The sequence below is a fragment of the Archocentrus centrarchus genome, chromosome 5 (assembly GCF_007364275.1).
Source record: "Archocentrus centrarchus isolate MPI-CPG fArcCen1 chromosome 5, fArcCen1, whole genome shotgun sequence".
Classification (NCBI taxonomy): Eukaryota; Metazoa; Chordata; class Actinopteri; order Cichliformes; family Cichlidae; genus Archocentrus; species Archocentrus centrarchus.
The window spans coordinates 1,349,558-1,372,261 of record NC_044350.1 but is presented as its reverse complement, the minus strand read 5'-3'; the positions used below and the strand labels follow the sequence as shown (position 1 = coordinate 1,372,261).

The 22,704-nt window shown below is 40.6% G+C and overlaps 2 protein-coding genes across 2 annotated transcripts; one reads left to right on the top strand and one right to left on the bottom strand.

The window, feature by feature from the left end:
• Positions 1–105: 105 nt before the first annotated feature.
• On the bottom strand, positions 106–9,181 carry slc2a10 (solute carrier family 2 member 10). Its single transcript, XM_030729629.1, has 6 exons — positions 9,045–9,181; positions 7,311–7,466; positions 4,698–5,981; positions 4,420–4,542; positions 1,763–1,898; positions 106–1,667 (listed from the first exon to the last, which is right to left on the bottom strand). The coding sequence occupies exons 2-6, from the start codon at positions 7,312–7,314 to the stop codon at positions 1,571–1,573; spliced, it is 1,644 nt and encodes a 547-aa protein (XP_030585489.1). The 5' UTR covers positions 7,315–7,466; positions 9,045–9,181; the 3' UTR covers positions 106–1,570.
• Positions 9,182–11,976: 2,795 nt separating this feature from the next.
• tp53rk (TP53 regulating kinase) lies at positions 11,977–14,313 on the top strand. The gene is made up of 2 exons (XM_030729930.1): positions 11,977–12,225; positions 13,703–14,313. The coding sequence occupies exons 1-2, from the start codon at positions 12,021–12,023 to the stop codon at positions 14,188–14,190; spliced, it is 693 nt and encodes a 230-aa protein (XP_030585790.1). The 5' UTR covers positions 11,977–12,020; the 3' UTR covers positions 14,191–14,313.
• The last annotated feature ends 8,391 nt before the right edge of the window (positions 14,314–22,704 follow it).

Genomic DNA, 22,704 nt, shown 5'->3' with positions numbered 1-22,704 from the left:
ACATGTCTTTGCTAGCTCATCAGGACATCCCTGAACTTCCACTACAGTATAATCTTGTAACAATTATGCTAAATGCTGGAGTAATAGTACACATTTTAGCCCAGTGTATAAGTTATTTTATTTGACAGTGAAACCACATACAGCTGCATTCACAATCATTCAGCCCCCTTAACCTGCAAAACAGTGATGTGAATTACATTTAGAGGGGGAAAAAATGCAAAAAGGGGCCGTGGTAAACAAAAAAATTGACTAGAAGCAAATCCTGCAACCTTAAACTTGATACTATGAGCAGCCTCTGACCTGTTGGTCCTCCAGATCATTTCCAGTAGTTCCACCCAATCCCAGTGTCCCTACTCATACACTTTGGAGTGCATTTCCCCTAAATCTGTGAGGGCTGTGGTCTGTCATGATACTAACAGACATTTTGAGCCCTTTATGCGTTTCCTAAGTAATTGAACTTTTTTTTTTTTTTTTTTTTTTTTGCGCGCTTAATGATGGTTTTGACAAAAATACTTGACAATTGCGTCATCCCCTCTATAAAGCATGAGCTGGACAGATAGGTTCCTTTAACAAAGAACTGAAATACTCTTAAGCCTACAACAGTAAGAAAACTATGATGTCAGTGAGTTAATCTCACAGAATGTGATACCATTCATGTTCATACCATTTTGAACCCTCATGAACCCAAATACTCAAGCCCTGCAGCTGCACATACAAGTGACATCATTTAAGTCTGGGGGGGGGTGTTACTGGGATTAGTCTTCTCTTGCTCTGTCATTCCATCTCACTCTTATTATTTTCTATGCCAGTTTTAGTTAGAATTAAATCTGAACTTAGTGCACCCTCAAAGACATCCCAGGAACAATTCCTGAACAAATCTTTGCTTGGAATGTGATTGCCAAACTTGCGTACATTGTTATTTCTCATTTTGACAGAAGGTTCACATGGAATGTCTTCCTTAACAGGCTTCATATCTCTGGCACACAATTGATCAGCTCCCTGGAGCTAGATACGGACACAATGATTCAGCTTCCACAGGCACAATGCCGGGTAACATGGGGAAAAGCAGGGTGTTCAATGTGCTGCTGTCTCCAATTGTAAAGTAAAAAAAAAAATTGCTGTTTTGAAGGGAGTAACCCTGGTGTTTCAAAATAAAATAAAACCCACAATGCCAGTCACATGGTTCCCATAATCTTCACATCCTTCCAATCTTACTCCAGACATCCTGCCGACCCAGAACTGTAAACAGCTTCAGTACTCTCACATCACTCAATAAAACAAGATGATGCTGAAAGTTTTGCTTGCATTAGTACAGTGAGACTTTCCAGACACAGCCATCACTTTTTTAAAAAGTCTACTATCCTGCAGTCAGTACTGACATTGTTTGTGCCTTTGTTATATTTGCAGGATTCTTCTGAATCATGGCTGAAGGAAAGTGAGTGGTATAAACTTCCCAAAACTGGATGGGCATTACAAGTCAGGCAGGAGTGAATAAATTTGATTGCAGCGACATTTCAGCATTGAGTGCTAGGTCTTACGCTCATCGGGGGAGATTGAAATATCAGAGTAATCATCCTGAGGTGCTAACATGACAGCGCACTCTCTGGTATTGTGGGGAGGTATTTCTGCTGCTGCTGAAGCCACAGCACTCCTGGTGGTGGTAAAACCTGCAAAACGAGATGGAAGAAGAACAACGTCAGTGTCTCACACTCCAATCCACAGGACTTTGTATTTGATCAGGTGAACACACTGCAGATCACACCTGTGCAAACGCAACTCCTTGTCTATTTCCTCCAGTGTCTTCCCTTTTGTCTCTGGTAGCATGACGTAGAAGAACACTGCGGCTGCCACAGCAGTCAGCCCATACACGAGAAACATGCCTGACAGACCGATCACATCTGTGGGATCAAAACACAAGTGTCTCTGCTTCTCTCTCATATATATATATATATATATATATATATATATATATATATATATATATATATATATATATATATATATATACTGCTCAAAAAAATAATGGGAACACTTAAACACCACAATATAACTCCAAGTAAATCAAACTTGTGTGAAATCAAACTGTCCACTTAGGAAGCAACACTGATTGACAATTTCTCATGCTGTTGTGAAAATGGAATAGACAACAGGTGGAAATTATTGGCAATTAGCAGGACACACTCAATAAAGGAGTGGTTCTGCAGGTGGGGACCACAGACCACTTCTCAGTACCTATGCTTTCTGGCTGATGTTTTGGTCACTTTTGAATGTTGGTGGTGCTTTCACACTCGTGGTAGCATGAGATGGACTCTACAACCCACACAAGTGGCTCAGGTAGTGCAGCTCATCCAGGATGGCACACCAATGCGAGCTGTGGCAAGAAGGTTTGCTGTGTCTGTCAGCGTAGTGTCCAGAGGCTGGAGGCGCTACCAGGAGACAGGCCAGTACACCAGGAGATGTGGAGGAGGCCGTAGGAGGGCAACAACCCAGCAGCAGGACCGCTACCTCCGCCTTTGTGCAAGGAGGAACAGGAGGAGCACTGCCAGAGCCCTGCAAAATGACCTCCAGCAGGCCACAAATGTGCATGTGTCTGCACAAACTGTTAGAAACTGACTCCATGAGGATGGTATGAGGGCCCAACGTCCGCAGATGGAGGTTGTGCTCACAGCCCAACACCGTGCAGGACGCTTGGCATTTGCCAGAGAACACCAGGATTGGCAAATTAGCCACTGGTGCCCTGTGCTCTTCACAGATGAAAGCAGGTTCACACTGAGCACATGTGACAGAAGTGACAGAGTCTGGAGACGCCGTGGAGAGCGATCTGCTGCCTGTAACATCCTTCAGCATGACCGGTTTGGCAGTGGGTCAGTAATGGTGTGGGGTGGCATTTCTTTGGAGGGCCACACAGCCCTCCATGTGCTTGCCAGAGGTAGCATGACTGCCATTAGGTACCGAGATGAGATCCTCAGACCCCTTGTGAGACCATATGCTGGTGTGGTTGGCCCTGGGTTCCTCCTAATGCAGGACAATGCTAGACCTCATGTGGCTGGAGACCTAGACAGGCTGCCACTTCTTTGTGTGTGCAATGCATTCTGGGTCAATGATACGCAGTTGGGTCTATAACCTATTGGATTATGACACTTTATTTTGTAATTTTGCTTTTGTTCACCACCACAGTGAATTTTAAATCCTCTTCCACTTATCCTGTTGCAGGAGGGCTGGAGTCTATCCCAGCTGTCATAGGGCGAGAAGCAGGGTACACCCAGTACAGCTCGCCAGCCTGTTGCAGGGCTAACACAGAGCCAACCATTCGCACTCACATTCACACCTATGGGCGATTTAGAGTGACCAATTAACCTAACCCCAGTAACTGCATGTCTTTGGACTGTGGGAAGAAACTGGAGTACCTGGAGAAAACCCATTCAGACATGGGGGAGAACATGCAAACTCCACACAGAAAGACAAGGTGGATTTGAACTCAGGCCTTCTAGTTGTGAGGCAACAATGCTAAACACCACACCATCGTGCTATGCACACAAAGTGTATCATTGCCCAAAAACATTTGTAACTCCGGTGTTTATGCACATAATCTTGACTTACTTAAAAAAAAAAAAAAAGTCTTGCATTTATAATGACATTCTGAGTTTAACATAAAAATTGCTCAACTAAGGTTGGGCAATGCATTTACCTGGAGCTCTTTTACTTTGACATACAGTTAAATTCATGCAACTCATCCTTTTGCACAGTACTGAAGTCAACTCATCACATTTTACAGTGAACTTTTAGGTTCAAGTCAATTAAAACATTTTTATTATATTATCTCTATTATAGCTATCTTAGTAAAGCAAAGTTCACACTTTCAGATTTATCTCTGTCCAGTTATTAAGTCCTTTCATATCTGCATTCAAGCAGCAGTGCATTGCTTTTGTTTCTTTAAACCCAGCACAGCTGCTGTCCACCCACATTTGTGTCTGACTGTTCAGTCTCTTCTGCTGTTTTAGTTTGGTTGTGCCTGACAGTTTTACTCACATGAGCAAGAGCTCTATGTAATCAGACTTAGTGAAAACACCCTTGATTCTGGGTGAGGTGAAACATTCTGTCAGAACAGTCAAATAAGTAGGAATAGAACAGTAACAGGTAAGATCAGGCTCATGACTCTTTGTCCTTTTGTACATTATATTGGAGATAATATGTATATCGCCACATAATGTAATATGATCACACTTATCCAATTCAATAAAAATGCTTTTTTTATATCATGAAAAGCACAGATGTAATGAACATTTATTTTGGAAGCATTTTATTATTATGATTATTGTGATTTAGAGTTTATTATAATTTTGGGGAGATTTTCTTTGCACTAAACTGAAAGTAACATCTGGCTTACCAGTACTGTGCTATTTAGACTCCAAGACTCACCAATAACATTCAAGAAGGTGAAGGTGACCAACAGATTGGCGGCCCAGTTGAAGCAGCTGGTGAACGCAAATGCTCTTCCTCTGATGGCAGCTGGAAATATTTCACTCAGGACGAGCCATGTCACTGATGCAAAAAATAAGAAGTTATAATAACCCAGCAGAAAAATGTTATTGTACTGACAGTAAAGCTATCCTAGTCAAATATACAGAAATGATTTCAAGCTTTAAATCCAGGTGTCAGAATTAATCTCTAAACTAGTTTTGAGTGAATTTACACACTTGGTCCAAATCCAACAGAGTATGCACTGACAATAGCCATCATGCACACGAGAACGATCCAGTTCACCACCCTTCCACGGACTTTGGGAAAAGATTCTGGAGCAGGTTCCAAAGAAATGTGACTGATTTTATTGAATACTGCATCTTCATCTTGTGTGGCGTTTTTAAAAAGTGAGTAGCTTCCAACCAGAGACATGTCAAAAACAGACTCATTCCCAGCAGGTGATTGAAGTGCATGTGTTGTGTTGAAGTCAATGTTCTGAGAATTACAGGGTGTCATAGAGTTCACCTGCGAATGTCCACTGAGGAGTCCGATGGTTATTAGACACAGAGCCATGACAGAGCAGCCGCCAATGAGCAGAGGCCTTCTGCCCAGCCTGTCTGAAAACACCATGGATATCAGAGTAGCGATCACTTTGACCAACCCCAAACCAACAGACGCCAACACTGCTGAGGGGTTACTCTGAAATCCCACTGCATGGAAGACGGTGGAGGCATAAAACAGAATGTTTGGCTGGCCTGTGAACTGCTGGAAGAGTACCAATCCCAGCCCAATGGCAGTCCGAGTCCTCATGTTGTCCTCACGCTTGAACAGGTACAAGCTGCTGTCTTGATCCTTCTTGTTGTCCTTACTAGAGCGCACTTTTGACTCATCTTCTTCTTGGGCTTCAGTGGTGCTCATGAATCCTCTTTCATTTTGAAAGCTGTGACTCTGATTGTAAGAATCCTTAGCAGTGGAAGGGAGAAACCAGATGGACAAGAGCTGTACCAATGTCGGTACCACAGCTAGACCAAACATCCACTTCCACCCTTTTTTAGAGCCAGACAGGATGTAGTTCATGGCATAAGCTGACAGGATGCCCACAGTGATCCCAGCCTCATACAGTGTTACCAGGAAGCCCCTGCGGTCTGGACTTACCATCTCAGACACAAATATGCAGCAGGACATGGAGGACAGACAGATGGCAAAGCCTATTGTGATCCTTCCTACAATCAGTGCAAGGAAAGAGTTGATGAGCAGGACCAGGCTGGCCATCAGGATCAGGACATTGCTGAGGAGGATGGAGTTCCTGCAGCCGTGACGGTCAATCAAGTAGCCGCCAACGATGGAGGCTAGCAAGGCTCCTATCAACAAAGAGCTGACCACAGCCTCCTGCTGAATGCATGACAGCCTGAAATCAGCCTTGAGCTGCAGCAAAGCACCCGAAATGATGCCAAGCTCATAACCAAAGACAAGGCCGCCCAGAGTAGACACCACACTGGCCAACAGGGTGATGGGACAACCTAGGAGGAAGGAAACATTCAGATGGTTTATTTTTTGAGGTATAAAATAAGATTAACTGACACACCCAAATAATCTTAATGAATGAATGAATCACACATGCACACTCAAGTAGTAGTGATTTGCCAATCAAAGATAGGGCCTCCTAAAGCATGCACTGATTTATCCTCTGTTTTTGACACTAAGTGGAGCACCATGTACATCATGGCCCATTTTACATATTCAATAATACGTGAGTGTAATGATTGTGCCCATAAACTCAACACGGCAGTTTTTCTCAAAACCAGAGGATTTGTCGCCTGCTGGCCATCAAAATGAATGTAGATTTAAGGTACTTCTATACAGACGGTTGGTACACATGACAGTGATGAGCTGTGGAAACACTGTGAGCTAAAGATGAGTAAATATAGGAAAAACCTGCTATTTAACTTAAGAAATGAGCAGCACAGTGCTCTGCATAATAAATACAGAGCACTGCTTTGGATATACAGAGAATACATTGAAAAAAAAACGAGTGTGGGGGGGTTGGATCATGTGAACAGTGCATATTTGATGACGGCAATGTTTGTGCGTTAATGAAGGTAAAAACAGAAAAGCAGCTGTTCCTCGGGTGAGGATGACAAACGCAGGATGTGAGCAGACTGTGAGCAGAGTAGTCTGCTGAGAAACTGTGGCTGTAAGATTTCCCTCCATTTGCTTGAAGCTGAATTGGACACATTCTTTGTGATGTAAAAGTTAAAACTTGTAATAACTTGGTTTGGTGCATACTAGATGACGTTATTTGGACAAACCTGAAAACCTTCTGTCACAAGTTAGTTTGGAATTTTCTGAAGCACCTTCTGACATTATCAACAAATGTATTATTGCTGATGAGGTCAGAACAACAGGTGCATTTAGGAGGCTAACATAGAGGCACGTAGTTCCCTAATAAGCGAGGCGCATTTGTCACTACGCCTGCTTGGCAGGTGCATCTCAGATTAAGCAGTGGCTCTCTGATGTTCACTGTCCATTGACTGAAATGCAAATGAGGCAGAAAAAGATCAAGGTGTTACCTACTGGACTGCAGTCTCCTGTGTCTATGTGGAGATGCATTCATTTAATTTTCACCTTTGTGCCTTTGACTGATTTTAGGTGTTGTGCTTTTTTGTAAACTGTCATCTTCTGAATGTAGTTTCAGAGGCTTCAGTGTGAAATAGCAGCAGCTGCAACAGTGAAGTACGTATTTGCACTGGCAGATCACACTAACGCCAATCCACTTCACTCAATATTTGCATTGTCTTTAAAAATCAACACCTTAAATGGTAAACTGCTTTACAATAGAAATTACTTACTCATTGCTTCTGTCCTGTTATGTGCACATTTAAGTCAGGCAATAATCCACCGCTCAGAAGACATTTGACGTGGAGAATATATATAACACCAAAAAGATCACACGGACAACCTCCATTTCCTGTGTGCTCCTGCGCTGGCACCCACAGAAAGAACTGCTGAAAAAAAAAAAAAACACAAAAAGGGATCCCATAAGAGCCTGTTGCAGCACTGCTGCCATGACAACATGCTTGTTGATTGTCATCAGTTCATTAGAGAGTCCTCACACAGCGGTTAAAAAAGAACAAAACAAAACACGACTGTGTGGAAAGCAGCTAGCCTGTCAGATTGTTGAGTCTAATTCTGATGCCAAACATCCTGACAGGGTGGTGGAGAATTTGGTGCATCCCTCTGAAATACTGAGAGGCGCCAAACTGCTGAAGTTAAAAGCACTCTTGAAAAGTCTCTATATTGAACACTGTTAAACTTCAAACTTCAACGTTTAACTGGAACCGAGAAATGCCACTGAAACGGGATGGCTCATTCAGCACTTCATTCAACTTGTACTCACAAGCATACAAAAGGCATCTAACTGAAGGGATGAGCCACACAACAAAGAACCTAAAGATAAATTGTGTCTTTAGGCACGTCGTTGCTTCAGCCTGTCTCAAAAATACATCATTTGTTTTCATTTCTTTAGTTTAAAAAAAAAGCAGCTAACTTTAGCTATGAAAAATACCAAAGATGAGACACTCTGTCAGGCATAAAATAATATTTTTGCACAAACAAGGTGATTTTCAAACAGCTTTTAGCAGAAAACTTGTCATATGGTGTGCAGTGTTTTCCTAAAAAATGAAGACAAATAAAATGCAGACTAAAAAAAAAAAAAAAAAACTACAGCTAAAAGCTAATCAGTGGATTACAGGTCATAACTGAATTTAATATTTTACAAACAGCAGCTAAAAAATAAGCTACTTTACCGGATAAATTAGCTTTGTTAAAAAGTTAGCTTAACAGAGGAACTTTTCATTGATTTTTTTTTTAAATTGAAACATCTTTAAAAATGTTTAAATGTTTTGTGTAAACAACAATTGATTTCAGTTTTTCAATGCATTCAATATTTAAATATTTGAAACAAACAAGAAAGCTGCAAGAAGAATGTTTTCTTCGGTTACTTTATAACAGCTGTGCTCTTAAGATTGTAACACAGAGCTGCAGAGAAACATTAATTTCTGACTATTGTTGCTAAATCAATGATTGATATTCCATCTGGAATTAAATGTTTAGATCTTTTACATTCAATTCAATTCAATTTTATTCATAACAAACAGTCTCAAGGTGCTTTGTACTGTGGGTAAAGACCCTACAATTACACAGAGAAAACCCAACAGTCAAAACGACCCCCTATGAGCTCAGACCACATCTGTAGCACAGTTTGGCTTCAAACTTCAAACCAACACAGATTAAAGTAAAAAGTGGAATACTGTCTTCTGAAATCTCAGGACTCATAAAGTGATAAAACACTTGTAAGAGTTGCATACATTCCACCATATTTGCCCTATATGATTCAAATATGACTACATCCACGAACAGCTCTGTTGCAGCTTGTTTACAACTCCAAGCAGCCTCTCTTCTGTGGACAAGTACAGACCCGTTATTCCTCTGACACAGTGGGCGCTACAGACACAGACAAAGCAGATCCTGTAATCCGCTGTGAACTTATATGTTTTCTTTTGGGAAAAGAGAAATGGACTCACCTCTGACAGCAGAAATAATACACAAAGATGCTCCTGGAAAACTTCTGGCCCTTCAGGAAGTTGGAGCTACGTGGCAGCAGTGTCAGATTGCAAAGGACAGCCTTCTCGGCGGAGTTTTGACGCCAGAGGTCGACAGCTGTCCAACAGCCCGGGACGGTAATCCCGGCGGAGGCTCCGCAGACTCCGCCCACAGCCGGCGGGAGCGGACAGAAGGAGCAGCCTGCTCGCTCTCATGCAGTCATAAATTAAAAAAGAATACATTTTAAAGCCATTTTTGTTATACTGCGTGCACAGAGGAGTGCTCAGTTTTGTTGGATAGTAAACTATATAGTAAGTAAATATATATATTTCATAATTATATATCTGAAGTTCTTAAAAGTGCTGATGCTGCAGTATTAGCTCATTATTATCTGCGGTATTAGACTGCTGGTGATAGATAATAGTGATAGCGTATAAGCAACATTATAGGGCTGTATGGTTGTGGCTACTTTAGGGTAAAGCTCATTCTTTTAGGCCAAAGAAAATGAGACAAAGTATGGTAAGGACTCGGAGACAGAAGCTAGACTTCAGCTTTAGTTGCTGATCAGAACAGGTTTAAAAAGCTGAAAAAACTAGGAAACTACTTAAACAAGGAAACACACACACACACACACACACACACACACACACACACACACACACACACACACACACACACACACACACACACACACACACACACACACACGAGAGTGGAAACATCCGGGGAGAACAGATGAACAGAATTACACTAAGGAGACGATGGGAAGCAATACTAAACACACACCGAACAGGGGACAGACAAGATAAAACAGGAAGTGACCTGATGTAACATACACGACACAACACAGAAGACTTGACAAAGGAGGCTGGCACACAGAGGGAATCTAAACACGACTAAACGGGGAAGACACAGACACCAGAAACACAAACACAAGAACACGGGGAATACAAGAAGGGAATCAGGAACTAAATACCAATAACTATAAAAGAAAACTATAACAAACAAAGAACCTGATGTTTAAGCAAACTAGAAACACAAATAGAGAAATTAAATGACAGACTAGAACTACAAAACATAAAACACTGGGCAAAAGGCCCAGAACATGACTAAAATAATCTTTAACAAATAAGATTTAGTTCCTAAATGTGGCTCGTCCTGAGCATAATCTGCAGTGAAGGTGTCTATGATGATTAAAGGTGTGGAGCTTTTATTTATATACTGTATTTAAAAGCTTCCCTTAGTTGCTTACACTGTAGCTGAATAGAAATATTATTTTACAGCCTCTATATTGTTTGTCTCTTTCATTTATTCAGATTTGATAAACTTAAAAAAGAACGATAATTACAGTCCTGTCACCTTCTCTGGGATTCTCTCTAAAGGGCTGGAAAGAATCCAGATAACAAGATTGGAAATGTTTGCTCTTAATCTTATAATCAGTTTGACTTTCAGAGCAAACACTGCACTGATGGTATCAGTGCTCTGGAGGAGTAAATGAAAGGAAGCAGGTGCTTTATATGGAATCCATATTAAGAACTCTTTTACTGGAGATAATTAATCTGAAGTTCAGGAGTAGGACCACACTCCAAACATCCCCCTTCCAGTGGCACATCTATAAATACCTACGGCACTGATTAGGCGCCCCTGCGCTCCTTCACCTCCTCTCCTCCTGTCCCTGTTTAAAGACAGTCGGTAAGTTATGTCATAGAAGTCTTATATTTTATAAGTCCATGAATAAGTGATCTGCACACATGGGGAGGGGGGGCACCTAAAAATGTGTCCTCATACACCTCAGAAAGTATATAGCTGCGCCACTGACTAACACTTTAATAGAAATAGAGGACAGGAAAACAATAATCATTTAATGTCAAGTCACTTTTATTTAATTTGCACTTTTAAGAAACACAAGCTAACCCAAACAGCTTTCAGGCAGACATGTTCCAGGTCTTCAAAAACCCAAATACAAAACACAGAATTCACATAAATGGATAAAAGTAAACTACCTGGGTCATTTTCTCACTGATAATAAATCGTGATGGGATATTTGACAGTACATGTGACAATCTTTCACCAAGTAAGGGGATCTGGTGGCCCCTCTGTGGGGGCATTTTGCTACTATGCCCCTCTGTGGGGACTAATGGACCTCTGCAAACCCACAAAATGTTGTTCTTAATTATCACTTTTAGCTTATTCTTTATCTTTTATCCTAATGAGAGTGCTGTCTTCCTCAATAACAATGCCCATGTCTGTAAGAGGAGTCACTGGATGTTTTTTATGAAAAAAAACAAACAAACAAAGGGGAAAATTAAATCTTATATTAGGACTGAAACAGATTTTAACTGAACACATTCTGTACGGGAGCTTTAGGAGCAGAGTGCTCTACATAACCATCATCAAACCACCAAAGGCTTTGTGAGTGTAATGTGTTATTTATTTAGAACATAAGTACACAGCTCTTTGATGCAGCTACAGGAAAAGCAGGATGCAGGTCATAGTGCCAACGATATAAACAATGATGCTCTAAGTTTGTGCTTTAATTCCAAGTTAAGTGATGCATAATTAAGTATTAAGCAAGAAAGTAAGAATTAAGTGAGAAAGTACTATGAGTGCTCAATTAGAGTAGAAAAATACTATTATGTACCAGTCTATTGACCATCTGCCACTTGATGCATTGCTTGGATGAGTTAAACAATTACATCATAGGAAGAGTTGCTCATACAGGCTCGAAAATAATTGAAGAGAGAGCTTATTTGTTTTGTAAACTGAGCGGTTAATTATTTTTTTCATGAAAGGACAACACTTGTTACCCTGAAATGAAGTTTGAATTGATCTAAACCGAAAACGTTTCTCTCCTCAACGTGTTTGTAGGTCTTTATGTGGCCGGTGGGTGGCAGCATGCGAAAACAGTGCAGAGGAAACCGGAGGAGAACAGAGCGTAGAGGAGGGAGGAAGTAAACATGGCGGTCTCAGAGTTCCTCAGTGAAGCAGAGCTGCTGAAACAAGGGGCAGAAGCTCGGGTATACCGGGCGGAGTTTCTGGGAAAGCCAACGATAGTGAAGGAAAGGTTCCCAAAACGCTACAGGCACCCAGCGTTAGACGAAAAGCTGACACATCGCAGAACCGCGCAGGAGGTCCGCTCCATACTGCGGTGCCGGAGAGCAGGCAAGTTCAACAGCTGACACCTCGGAGCCGACTGTATGGACATATCAGGAGCCCGGCACTAATAATGAGTTATACTTAATGCATGTATGTCATGAACCAGGGTGGGCAACGCTTTTTCTCCCCAGAGGGCCAGTTTAACACTTCGACCAAGCCAGCTCCCACGTTGTTTTGCGTTATGCGTATACACTGTGTATTACGGTAAGAGAAGCTGAGGCCTGATTTAAAATAAACGCGGTCTTTAAGTGAATGATTTCAAAATTAGCCTACACATTTAGTCCATTTAATAAAATATGAAAAATTTACCAATAACCACATTTTAATATTAGGATTTCAAAGGTTGTTTACAGCCATTACAATTTTAATTACTTTTATTTATTAGTTAGTGCTGATTGTCATTAATCTCCTCAGCCTTCTTTATCTTTCTTATCTAGTTTACCAGATGTCAGTCTCCCATGTTCAGTTGTGGCCATTGTAATGATGAAAGGACTGCACCCCCCCCCACTGGAAGAAAGTTGAATATCATAAATAGGACTTCCTGTGGTCAGTTTGTTGAAGTGCCCTTGTGGGCCAGCACATGCAGGTACAACCAAAAGAGAGCTAAAAGTCAGGATCTCTGCAGTATATGAAATAGTGATGAAAGATCCCTGATGGCTCTGCATTTTAATGCAGTTCCCGTAAATTATGAGATATTGGAATGATGCCTCCTAAAAGAGGTGGTGATTGAGAAAGATTATTGGTACAACGGGAAGCATATTGGATTCATTCACTGCATACAGAAAGACCTAAAGGCTTGAATGAAGAACTATTTTTAAGTTTTTTTTTTTTTTTCTGTGATTAGAGCTTTCTTCTGATATTTCATATAAGGTCTTTTCATTTAGTTACAGAATGTTTATATTTTTTTTGCTTGTATTTTCTAATATTTGATCATTTTAGTGGAAAACAATTTCTATGATTATTTTTCCTGTTTCTAGTGGTTTCAGTATTGTCGTGTGTGGTAGTTCTGAGTTGATAGAATTTTTGTAGAAGTGTGTTATGATTAGGATTGTTGGCACATAAGCCATGACAACTTCAGAAGTGTTGAAGCTGTGATAGCTGCAAAGGGTGGGCTGACATCATAATAAACCCTGTGGTTTAATAATGGGATGTCACTCAAGTTCTTTTGTGTGTGAATACTTTTGCCGGTACAGTGTATATTGTGTTCTTTCTTTTCTATATTTCTGAAGACCAGGCACACCATATGTCCTTTAAAGTTTTGGAGCTGAGAACGCGCTTTCTCTGTATTCAGGAATTTCATATCAGCCATTAGCTCGGTGCTCAGCATATGAGAGTTTAGCCTTTGGCATTTCTAATATGAGGGACAGTAAGGAAAATAAAGGATACTGCTAGACTTCAACAGCATGTTCTTATTGTTAATGTTTCAGTTCTTGTGTACCCTTGCAGTCACACAAAGTTTGTAAAGGCTCTCTCTTCTCAACAGGCATATCTGCCCCTGTAGTCTACTTTGTGGACTATACCTCCCACTGTATTTTCCTGGAGGAAATTGTGGGCTCCTCAACTCTGCGCGACCACATCGCATCTGCTCAGCAGTCTGAATCCTGTAAGGAGCCAAATTTGCAGAGGCTGGCTGAGAAAGTGGGCCAGATCCTCGCCAAAATGCATGACGAAGATGTCATTCACGGAGACCTGACCACCTCCAACATGTTGCTGAGACACACCCCAGAGGGTGGAGAGTCTGACCTGGTTCTCATTGACTTTGGTCTGAGTTACATCTCTGCTCTTCCTGAGGATAAGGGGGTGGACTTGTATGTGCTGGAGAAAGCCTTCCTCAGTACCCACCCCAACACAGAAGAACTGTTCGAGAAGCTGCTGAAGAGCTACGCTGCTTCGTCCAAGAAATCATCAGCTGTCATTAAAAAGCTTGATGAGGTTCGGTTGAGAGGGAGGAAGAGGTCCATGGTGGGATGAAGATACATGCTGTGTACAGAGGCAAGCTTCTGGGATTTCATATCACTGAAATTATGACAGTGTTGTGCAGAGACTGAGTCTGTAAATTAACACCATGCAATAAAAATGCAATTCAATATCAAACTGTTTGCTAATAAATGTCTTAATTCATGCAGTTTTTGTGCTGATATGTATAAAACTGTCACATATCAACATCCATCCATTCATTTTTTTTGCTTTGTCTTTAAAGTCTGAGTCACTTCAACAAGAGAGAAGACCACATGTAATCACAGTGAAGAACATAAATCCAAAGGTACCCGCTAAAAACTGACTAGCCTAAGAAGATTTAGTTTGCCAAAACATTTATCTAAAGGCTTTCTGTGAAAATTTTTGAAGAATAATACAAAAGATTTTACAGATTACATTTTAGCTAAGAAGCATTAAAATGTTTCTCATCTCCTTTTTACAGCATCCTGGATTCCCTAAATATAATCTCATGGGAACCTAAGAAACGTGTTGTTTTTTTACTTAATTTGACATATTCTATTGTGGAAGCTCATTAAAGGTGTGTTACCCCAAAACATCAATTGGTGACAACTAGTTTTGTTGCTGTTATTAATATTATTTGATAGAAACTTGCAATCAGTTACTTTTGACACAAACAGAAGTTGTTACAGTACGACTTTCCATTGTTTTTGTTAACCAGCACATGGTAAATGGAACTGGTAAATTTTACTACTAGAAGCCACATTCATACAGCACTTCATCAAGCACACGGGTGGGTCAGCTTAGTATCTTAGCCAAGGACACTGACGTGGATTGTAGGAGGTCAGTTATCTACCTTACAGTTGGTAGATTACCAGCTGTACCCTCTGATTTTCAGCTGCCATCGAGAAAAAAAACTACTGCATTCGTTTTGAAATATCTGCTTTGATAGTTAATGCAATCTTCACATTTCCCCACTAAATCAAACAGAAGATTTCTTGTAGTCAGTTTAAGTGAACATGTTGGATGGAGGAAAAAATGAGTGATTCACTGACCTGAACGATTTTCTTAAGTACCAAATTGTTATGACTAGCCAGCAGGACCTTACTGCTAATACCATAGATACAGGGTTGTTCTGGGTTCAAACTTCATGGTTGGGGCCTTTTTGGTGTAGAGTTTGAAGGCTCTCCCTGTACCTGTTTGATTTTCCTCCAATAGTTTAGGTGCATTCTGAATGACAGTGGAAGTGAGATATCTAAAATACAGAGAATAAAGTGATGCATGGCAATGAAGGGTATTCTTTAGGGCAGGACTATCCAGCTATTAACATGTCTTTATTGTATGTGTGTAATGTCCCTTGGGTTCTCAGTCCGATCTGCCTGTAGCTTGTCAAATCATTTCAAAACACCAAGACGGAGACTACAAAACTCTTGAGACTCGAACTACAGGTCTTCACAACCCAGTGGGTAATGTCACATTGGCTATGTCCATCTACATCTTCTACTGACATAGATAAAGTAACCATTAGATAACTGAATTGTAGAATGGTGTGCCATCTAGGAGGAGCTGGTCTACCTGTGCAACCTCTGTAAGATCCAGGTATGACCTCATGCTACCAGTAGTGACACTGACCCTAGCCAAATGCAAAACTAGTGAAAAACCTGTCAGAGAAGCCAAGCCAACTTTATTTATATAGCACTTTAAAAACAGCAAGTGCTGACCAAAGTGCTTAACATTAAAACACAATAAAAACAAACAGAATTAAAATTGATAAATAAAACAAATGAGTAAAAATCAATAAAAGTCAACTCTCAAGCAGTTGCCAATGAAAAAAGGTGGGTTTTAAGAAGTGACTTAAAAATGGACAGTGAAGAAGCCTGTCTAATATGGAGTGGAAGTGAATTCCACAGCCTAGGTGGAGGCCAAAACAGGAGAAATATGATCTCTCTTCCGTGTACCAGTTAAAAGACGAGCAGCTGCATTTTGCACCAGCTGAAGACGGGACAGGGATGTCTGGGAAACCCCATAATAGAGAGAGTTACAGCAATCCAGTTGTGATGTAATGAGTGCATGGATTACGATTTCAAAGTCCTGTTTTGAGAGGATCTGTTTGACCTTAGCTAATTGTCTGAGTTTAAAAAAGCTAGACTTCACCACTGCACTGATCTGCTTATCATTTTCTCCACAGAATGTTAAAAAACTATCTATTCTTCAGAACTGTGTTGAGGCTGTAAGGAACTGGATGGCTGCTAACTACCTTTCACTTAATACCGGGAAAACTGAAGTTCTTGTCTGTGCACCCGATAGCTTTGTTCCCACTGTGATAAACAATCTTGGTTTTTTATCATCAATGGTTCAGTCAAATGTTCGAAACCTAGGAGTTACATTTGACCAAGCTCTTAGCTTTGAGAAACATGTTAATAGCCTTGTGCGATCCTGCTTTTTTCATTTGCGAAATATTGCCCGCCTCAGTCGAATGGTGTCCAAGCCGGAATTGGAAATTATTGTTCATGCTTTTGTCTCCTCTCGGTTGGACTACTGTAATTCTTTATACATTGGTCTCAGCAAATCGTCTTTGAATCGCCTCCAGTTGGTCCAAAATGCTGCTGCCAGGCTACTTAAAGGATCCTCTAAGTGGTCTCATGTGACACCTATCTTGTCATCTCTGCACTGGCTTCCCATAAAGTTCAGATCCCAGTTTAAGATCTTGGTGATGACTTTCAGAGCTCTGCATGGTCAAATGCCTGAATACATTAGTGAGCTCTTACACCCATACATAACGCACAGACTGCTGAGGTCTTCTGACCAAAATCTGTTGGTGGTTCCTCGCTCTAGGCTAAAAACTAAGGGAGACTGTGCTTTCGAGGTCGCAGCTCCTAAATTGTGGAATGCACTACCATCACACCTGAGATCTGTGGACTCTATTGAATCATTTAAAGAACAGCTCAAGACTCATTTGTACAGGCTTGCTTTTAACTAGTGGTTTGTGTGTGTTTTATTGTGTATTATTGTTTTCTTTTAAATGCTGTAAAGCACTTTGTGATTTTATCTAGAAAAGTGCTATATAAATAAAATTTTACTTTTACTTTACTTTATCTAGGTTAAAAACACTGTCCATTCTGACACCCAGGTTAGAAACAGTAGGTTTTGCGTATTGTGTTAGAGGCCCCAGATCTACAGGAGAGGACCCACCAGTAGTACCAGGACTAACAACCAAAACCTCTGTCTTCTTGTCGTTAAAATGAAGAAAGTTTAGTGGCATCCAGGTTTTAACTTCATCAAGGCACTTAATCAGAGATTTTACAGAGTAAGAGTCTTCTTGTTTTAAGGGGACATACACATGTCATCAGCATAAAAATGGAAAGCACATTTGTGCTTTCTAAAAATGGAACCCAAGGGAAGAAGATACAATGAGAATAGCAGTGGTCCAAGGATGGAACCCTGGGGTATCCCACACAGCAGAGGAGAGCATGAAGACTTAAAACTATCAAGACTGACACAGAATGTTCTCTCAGCCAGGTAGGACCTCAGCCAACTCAGGGCAGTGCCATGAATGCCTGCACAGTACTCTAAACGAGAGTAAAATACTGTGATCCACTGTATCAAAGGCCGCAGTTAAATCCAGTAAAACTAGGATAACATAATCCCCAGAGTCTGTAGCTAAAAGAATGTCATTAAAAACCTTTAATAGTACAGATTCTGTGCTATGGAAGGGCTTAAAACCAGACTGTAAAACCTCAAAAATGTCATTTGACTCTAAAAACTCTTTTAACTGTATATAAACATTTTTTTCCAAAATTTTTGAGAGAAAAGGCAGCTTGGAAATTGATCTAAAGTTTGAAAGCACAGTAGGATCCAAGCCAGCCTTTTTAATCAGAGGTTGCACTGTTGCATGCTTCCAGTCTTTTGGAACAACACCTGAGGACAAACTGCTGTTAATAACAGCAAGAACAGATGGCCCCAAAGTGGTAACCACCTCTTTAAACAGTCGTGGAGGGACTACATCTGTAAGGGACCCAGAGGGCTTCATATGACCAACAACCTCATACCAAAAAGGTAAAGTCACAGGCTCAAACTGATAGAAAACAGCAGAGCAGGGAACAGTGAATGATGGGTCGATGGCACAGGACGATATCTGAGCTCTCACATTAGCCACGTTGTTCCCAAAGAAGTTTAGAAAGTTTTCACATTTCTCAGATGAAGGTTCAATGCAGACACTCTGTGGGACATCAAGAACAGCGTCTACAGTTTTAAACAATATATGAGGCTTATTGCACTTTGATCTAATGATGTTTGACAAATATTTCCTTCTAGCGTCTCTCACGGCTGCCTGATAGCGATACCAGCAGTCCTTCATGATTTGAAATGAAACCTGGAGCTTATCTTTCTTTCACTTTCGTTCAGCTTTTCTACACTCACGCCTAATAGCACGAGTTGTTTCATCCAACCAAGGCTCAGACTTAGGCTTTGGCTGCCTAGGCTTTAATGGAGCCACGGCATCTAGTACAGACTGACAAGTGGAAAGAAACCAAGAACTGAGTGTGTCTGTATCATGGCACACAGCTTCAGGAATAACACAGTTCTGATTAAAGACAGCTGAAAAACTATCAGCAGTAGTAGGGTTGATCATGCGAACAAGCCAAGCAGGAGTACGAGGTTTGAGAGTATTTCCAGGCAGGGAAATGTCAAACAACACAGGCATGTGATCTGAAAACACTGCATCACAAATCCTCACATTAGAAACAGTTAATCCAAAAGATAAGACGAGGTCCAGAGTTTGTCCATGTTCTTGTGTGGAAATGATGAGGAAGGAAAAATGTGAGTGGCCTCCACCTGTAAAAGCATTCCAGTTTGGGGGTTGTCTCATTGTTGCCCCTCTAGTGCACCTGTTTTTAATGTCATTAACACCAAAGCAGCTGAAACTGATTAACGACCCCCCTCTGCTACTTAACTGACCAGATCAATATCCCAGAAGTTTAATTGACTTGATGCTATACATTAAGAAGTGTTTTGAGCAGTATCTTAGTCTACATCATGCCAGTTGATATGCACCACAGCATAGTGTACTGCTGCCTCTTATTATTTTTTGGGTGTTGTTTTTGTTTTCCTTTTAGAACTTTTCAGACCAGTTTCAGCCCTTAGGCCATTAATCTACAGTACATGGTGTGCCTTAGCTAAAAAAATTTCAGACCTGCAGAAGGTTGTAGACGCAGGTCAAAGTCCAAGAGGAGGGGCACTAGAACAACTAAGACAGATAAGCAGGAACTTAAGGTGAATGTTTACCTGCCACAACCATGTGATCTTCAGTCAACTGTGTTTGAACTGTGGGAGCACACTTGAGCAAAACAAATGTGTCACACGTTGCTTTCACAGTGACAGAGACATCTGAGACCCAATGGATCAGCAAGGTATTACAAACACGATGATCAAAATCCTGGTTCTTGCTTTGCACTGTAGAGGTGAGTGTTTTTCCATTGTTCCAGTATCCAGGTTGTAAATCAGTGATAATAGCGCTGACTATCCTTTTTTTTGCAAACTTATCTTCATTCTCCTGCCTGACATGATGACTTCCAGGTTCCTTGGCTGACATCGCAAGAGAGCTCAGTGTCTTGGTGGGCACCGAGGTTACTCTCAGCTGCGTGTTTGACACACCGTCTAAGCTGGTGGAGTGGAGTGCTCTCAGCATTGAGTGGAACATGGTGGATAAACATGCAAAGAAGAGCATGGTGTACATGTTGGAAGACGGGAGAGCTCATGTGTACAAAGAAGGTTCTGTGATGAATGAGACGCGCCTACGTCAGAGTGATGCATCCCTGCAGCTTCATAATGTCACTGTACAAGATGAAGGGCTGTACACCTGCAGGGTTATCAACCCGTTGATCTACACGGAGTCCACTGCTCTGAAAGTGCTGGGTATGCCTGGAAGATATATGGGTCAATAAAGAAATGCTCCTTATCTAGCTTAATACTACAGAAAGGGAGCACGTTTCAGCTGAGTTACTTTTTTTCTGAAGTAGTAGGCAATTTCAAACCAACAAGCTTCAACAAACGCACAAGCTGTACTGTTGTGGTCAAAATGCTTCTTCAAAACATAAATGTCTTTCACATTGTACAAAAAGGATAATATTTCTTCTCAAAGGCTGAATTAGAATACCAAACGATTTAAATAAGGTGGCTTTCTGGAAAAGGCTGTCATTGAACTATAGAAATGTAGTATTCTGGTAAAGTTTACAGTAATGTATTCGGACAGAAACAGTAATAACAGTGTACTGTGGTATCCAAGTTCACTGTTGAATTAGGTGAAAGATGGATACTGATCTCACTCATTAGCTTTGGACTCTGCATTTTGAAGCTTCAGTGTTTGCATTTTGGCCATAGCCATGTTAGCAGATTATTTATTTTTTGAAGGCAAAAGTAACCGCATTTGGATGGGAGTGTGTATTGCTAAGTTATCAGCTAATGCTAACAAACCTTGACAAAACAATCTAAAAACCATATGGATACAATGCACAGACACACGGGGGCTATTTTATGCCAATTAACAATCTAATAGCCAACTAACTTTTGAAGCTGGCACTTGGTTGAAACAGAACTGAATATATTGCCATTGTTAAAAGAAAGTGCACCCTCTTTCAATTTTAACAATTTGGATGGATGTCAACAGCAGCTATACTAAACAGCTCGATTTGAGTTTAAGTTTCTCACTAATTTTAAGGTCCTCACTCCTTCCATGCTCCACACAGTCAGCTTCCACTGACCACGACGGCAAGGTCTTGGATAATCAGGCTGCATCTTAAAGACCTCATAGTATCATATCACCCCAATGAACACTTTGCTCTCAGACTGCTGGCTTACCTGTGGTTCCTAGGGTATTTAAAAGTCTGAATTGAACTGAATGATATTCAATAGAGTCACAGAAAATTATTATTTCAAATTACTATAATGTGGTTCTGCAACCTGCTGAATCATTGGGTGTACTTAGTTTTTCATATACTTCTGCATTTTGACTTAGACCTGGTAAGGACTAGATAATTTTTATTATATCAATAAAAGTTCAGAATTGAAAGGGGCCATATATTCTTTCTATCACGAAATAAGGAAAATACCCTACTGCTCACTTGATTAATAATAAAAGTGTTTCTAAGGACTTTATGGTCTCAATCATTAATTTAAAAACTTGTTGAGTACGTTATGCTTCAGAGTATGGCACATTTATGATTGACAAGTCAAATCCACCCCTCATTTGTCATATTGTCAAGCTGAGGCTTCAAGACCATACTGCACACACCAATGAGTGACATTTAAGTGGCTATTTTAAATCAGTTTAAAATGGTAACAATGTAATACCTGCTTCTGAACCATTCCCCTCTAGCCCGGCCTTCAGTGTTGCTCCCAGAAAAGGCAATGGTGAGAGAAGGACAGGAGAAAACCATACAGTGTGACATAACAGGCTTCTACCCAGAGAAACTGGCTGTGACATGGATCATCCAAAATGGCACTCAGACCATCCATGCAGGTGTAGGCCAACTCTCCCATGTCTGCAATGAGCTGGCTGTACACAATCCGGACGGCACCTACAGCATTCGGAGCAGCATCACACTGCACTCCTCAGTAGTAAAGGGTGGAGAAATATGTGTCATCTGTCAAGTGGAGCACCAGACCTACAGTGGTCTGTACAACAGATCTGTAAGACTGGCTGTTCAAGGTGAGATTTACATTATTTTACTCATTTCTTTTCTTTTCTTTTCTTTTTTACTTTGGATCTCTTGAATTCATGAAATTATTTACTATATGTTTTATGGCTCTTTCATATCCTTTTCCTTCAGCTCCATCAGAGCAGCTTTATAGCACAGCCACTCTGATAGCTGTTACAAGTGTAATCAGTTTGCTGTTGGTCACCTGTGTTATTGGAGGAACTTTGGCAATTTACAGATATTTTTACAAAGGTATGTATTCACATCAGCACTTTTCCTTTTTTAGTTGAAGGAGACCTATGATCCTTTTCCTTAGTTGGTTGTATTAAAATGTTACAATACCAAATGTTCACATTAAACATGTCAGAGGTTTCAGTTTTTTCATAGCTGTGTGTAAAGTAATCTCTTTAAGGGATAAGTCTTCAGACTGCTCTGAATAGATTAATTTTGATTTCTGGAAGAAAAACAACAAAAAACAAACAAACCAGGAGCTGTTTCTTTCCCTCAGGAACCGCAGTGGTACTACATCTGGAGGCTGTAAGAATATTGTTATTACTGCTGTCAGTGTAGCATTTATAGAATCATTATGAACTTAAAACAAACAAGTTCAGAACTTAAACAAAATAACCATAGCATTTATAAGTATATCATAACATATAGATTTATAGCAGAAGAGAGTAGGGTTAGGACAGCTTGTCCAGAGGAGGAGAATCCACGGTGAAAAAGAGAGCTGAATATTTGAATTAGAGACTGAAGCAATGGGAGGACCAGAAGAGAGACAAGTGGAGGTAGTGAGTGGAAAATCCTCAGAGCAAGACGAGACAAAAAACTGCACACAGAGAAACATACACGTCAA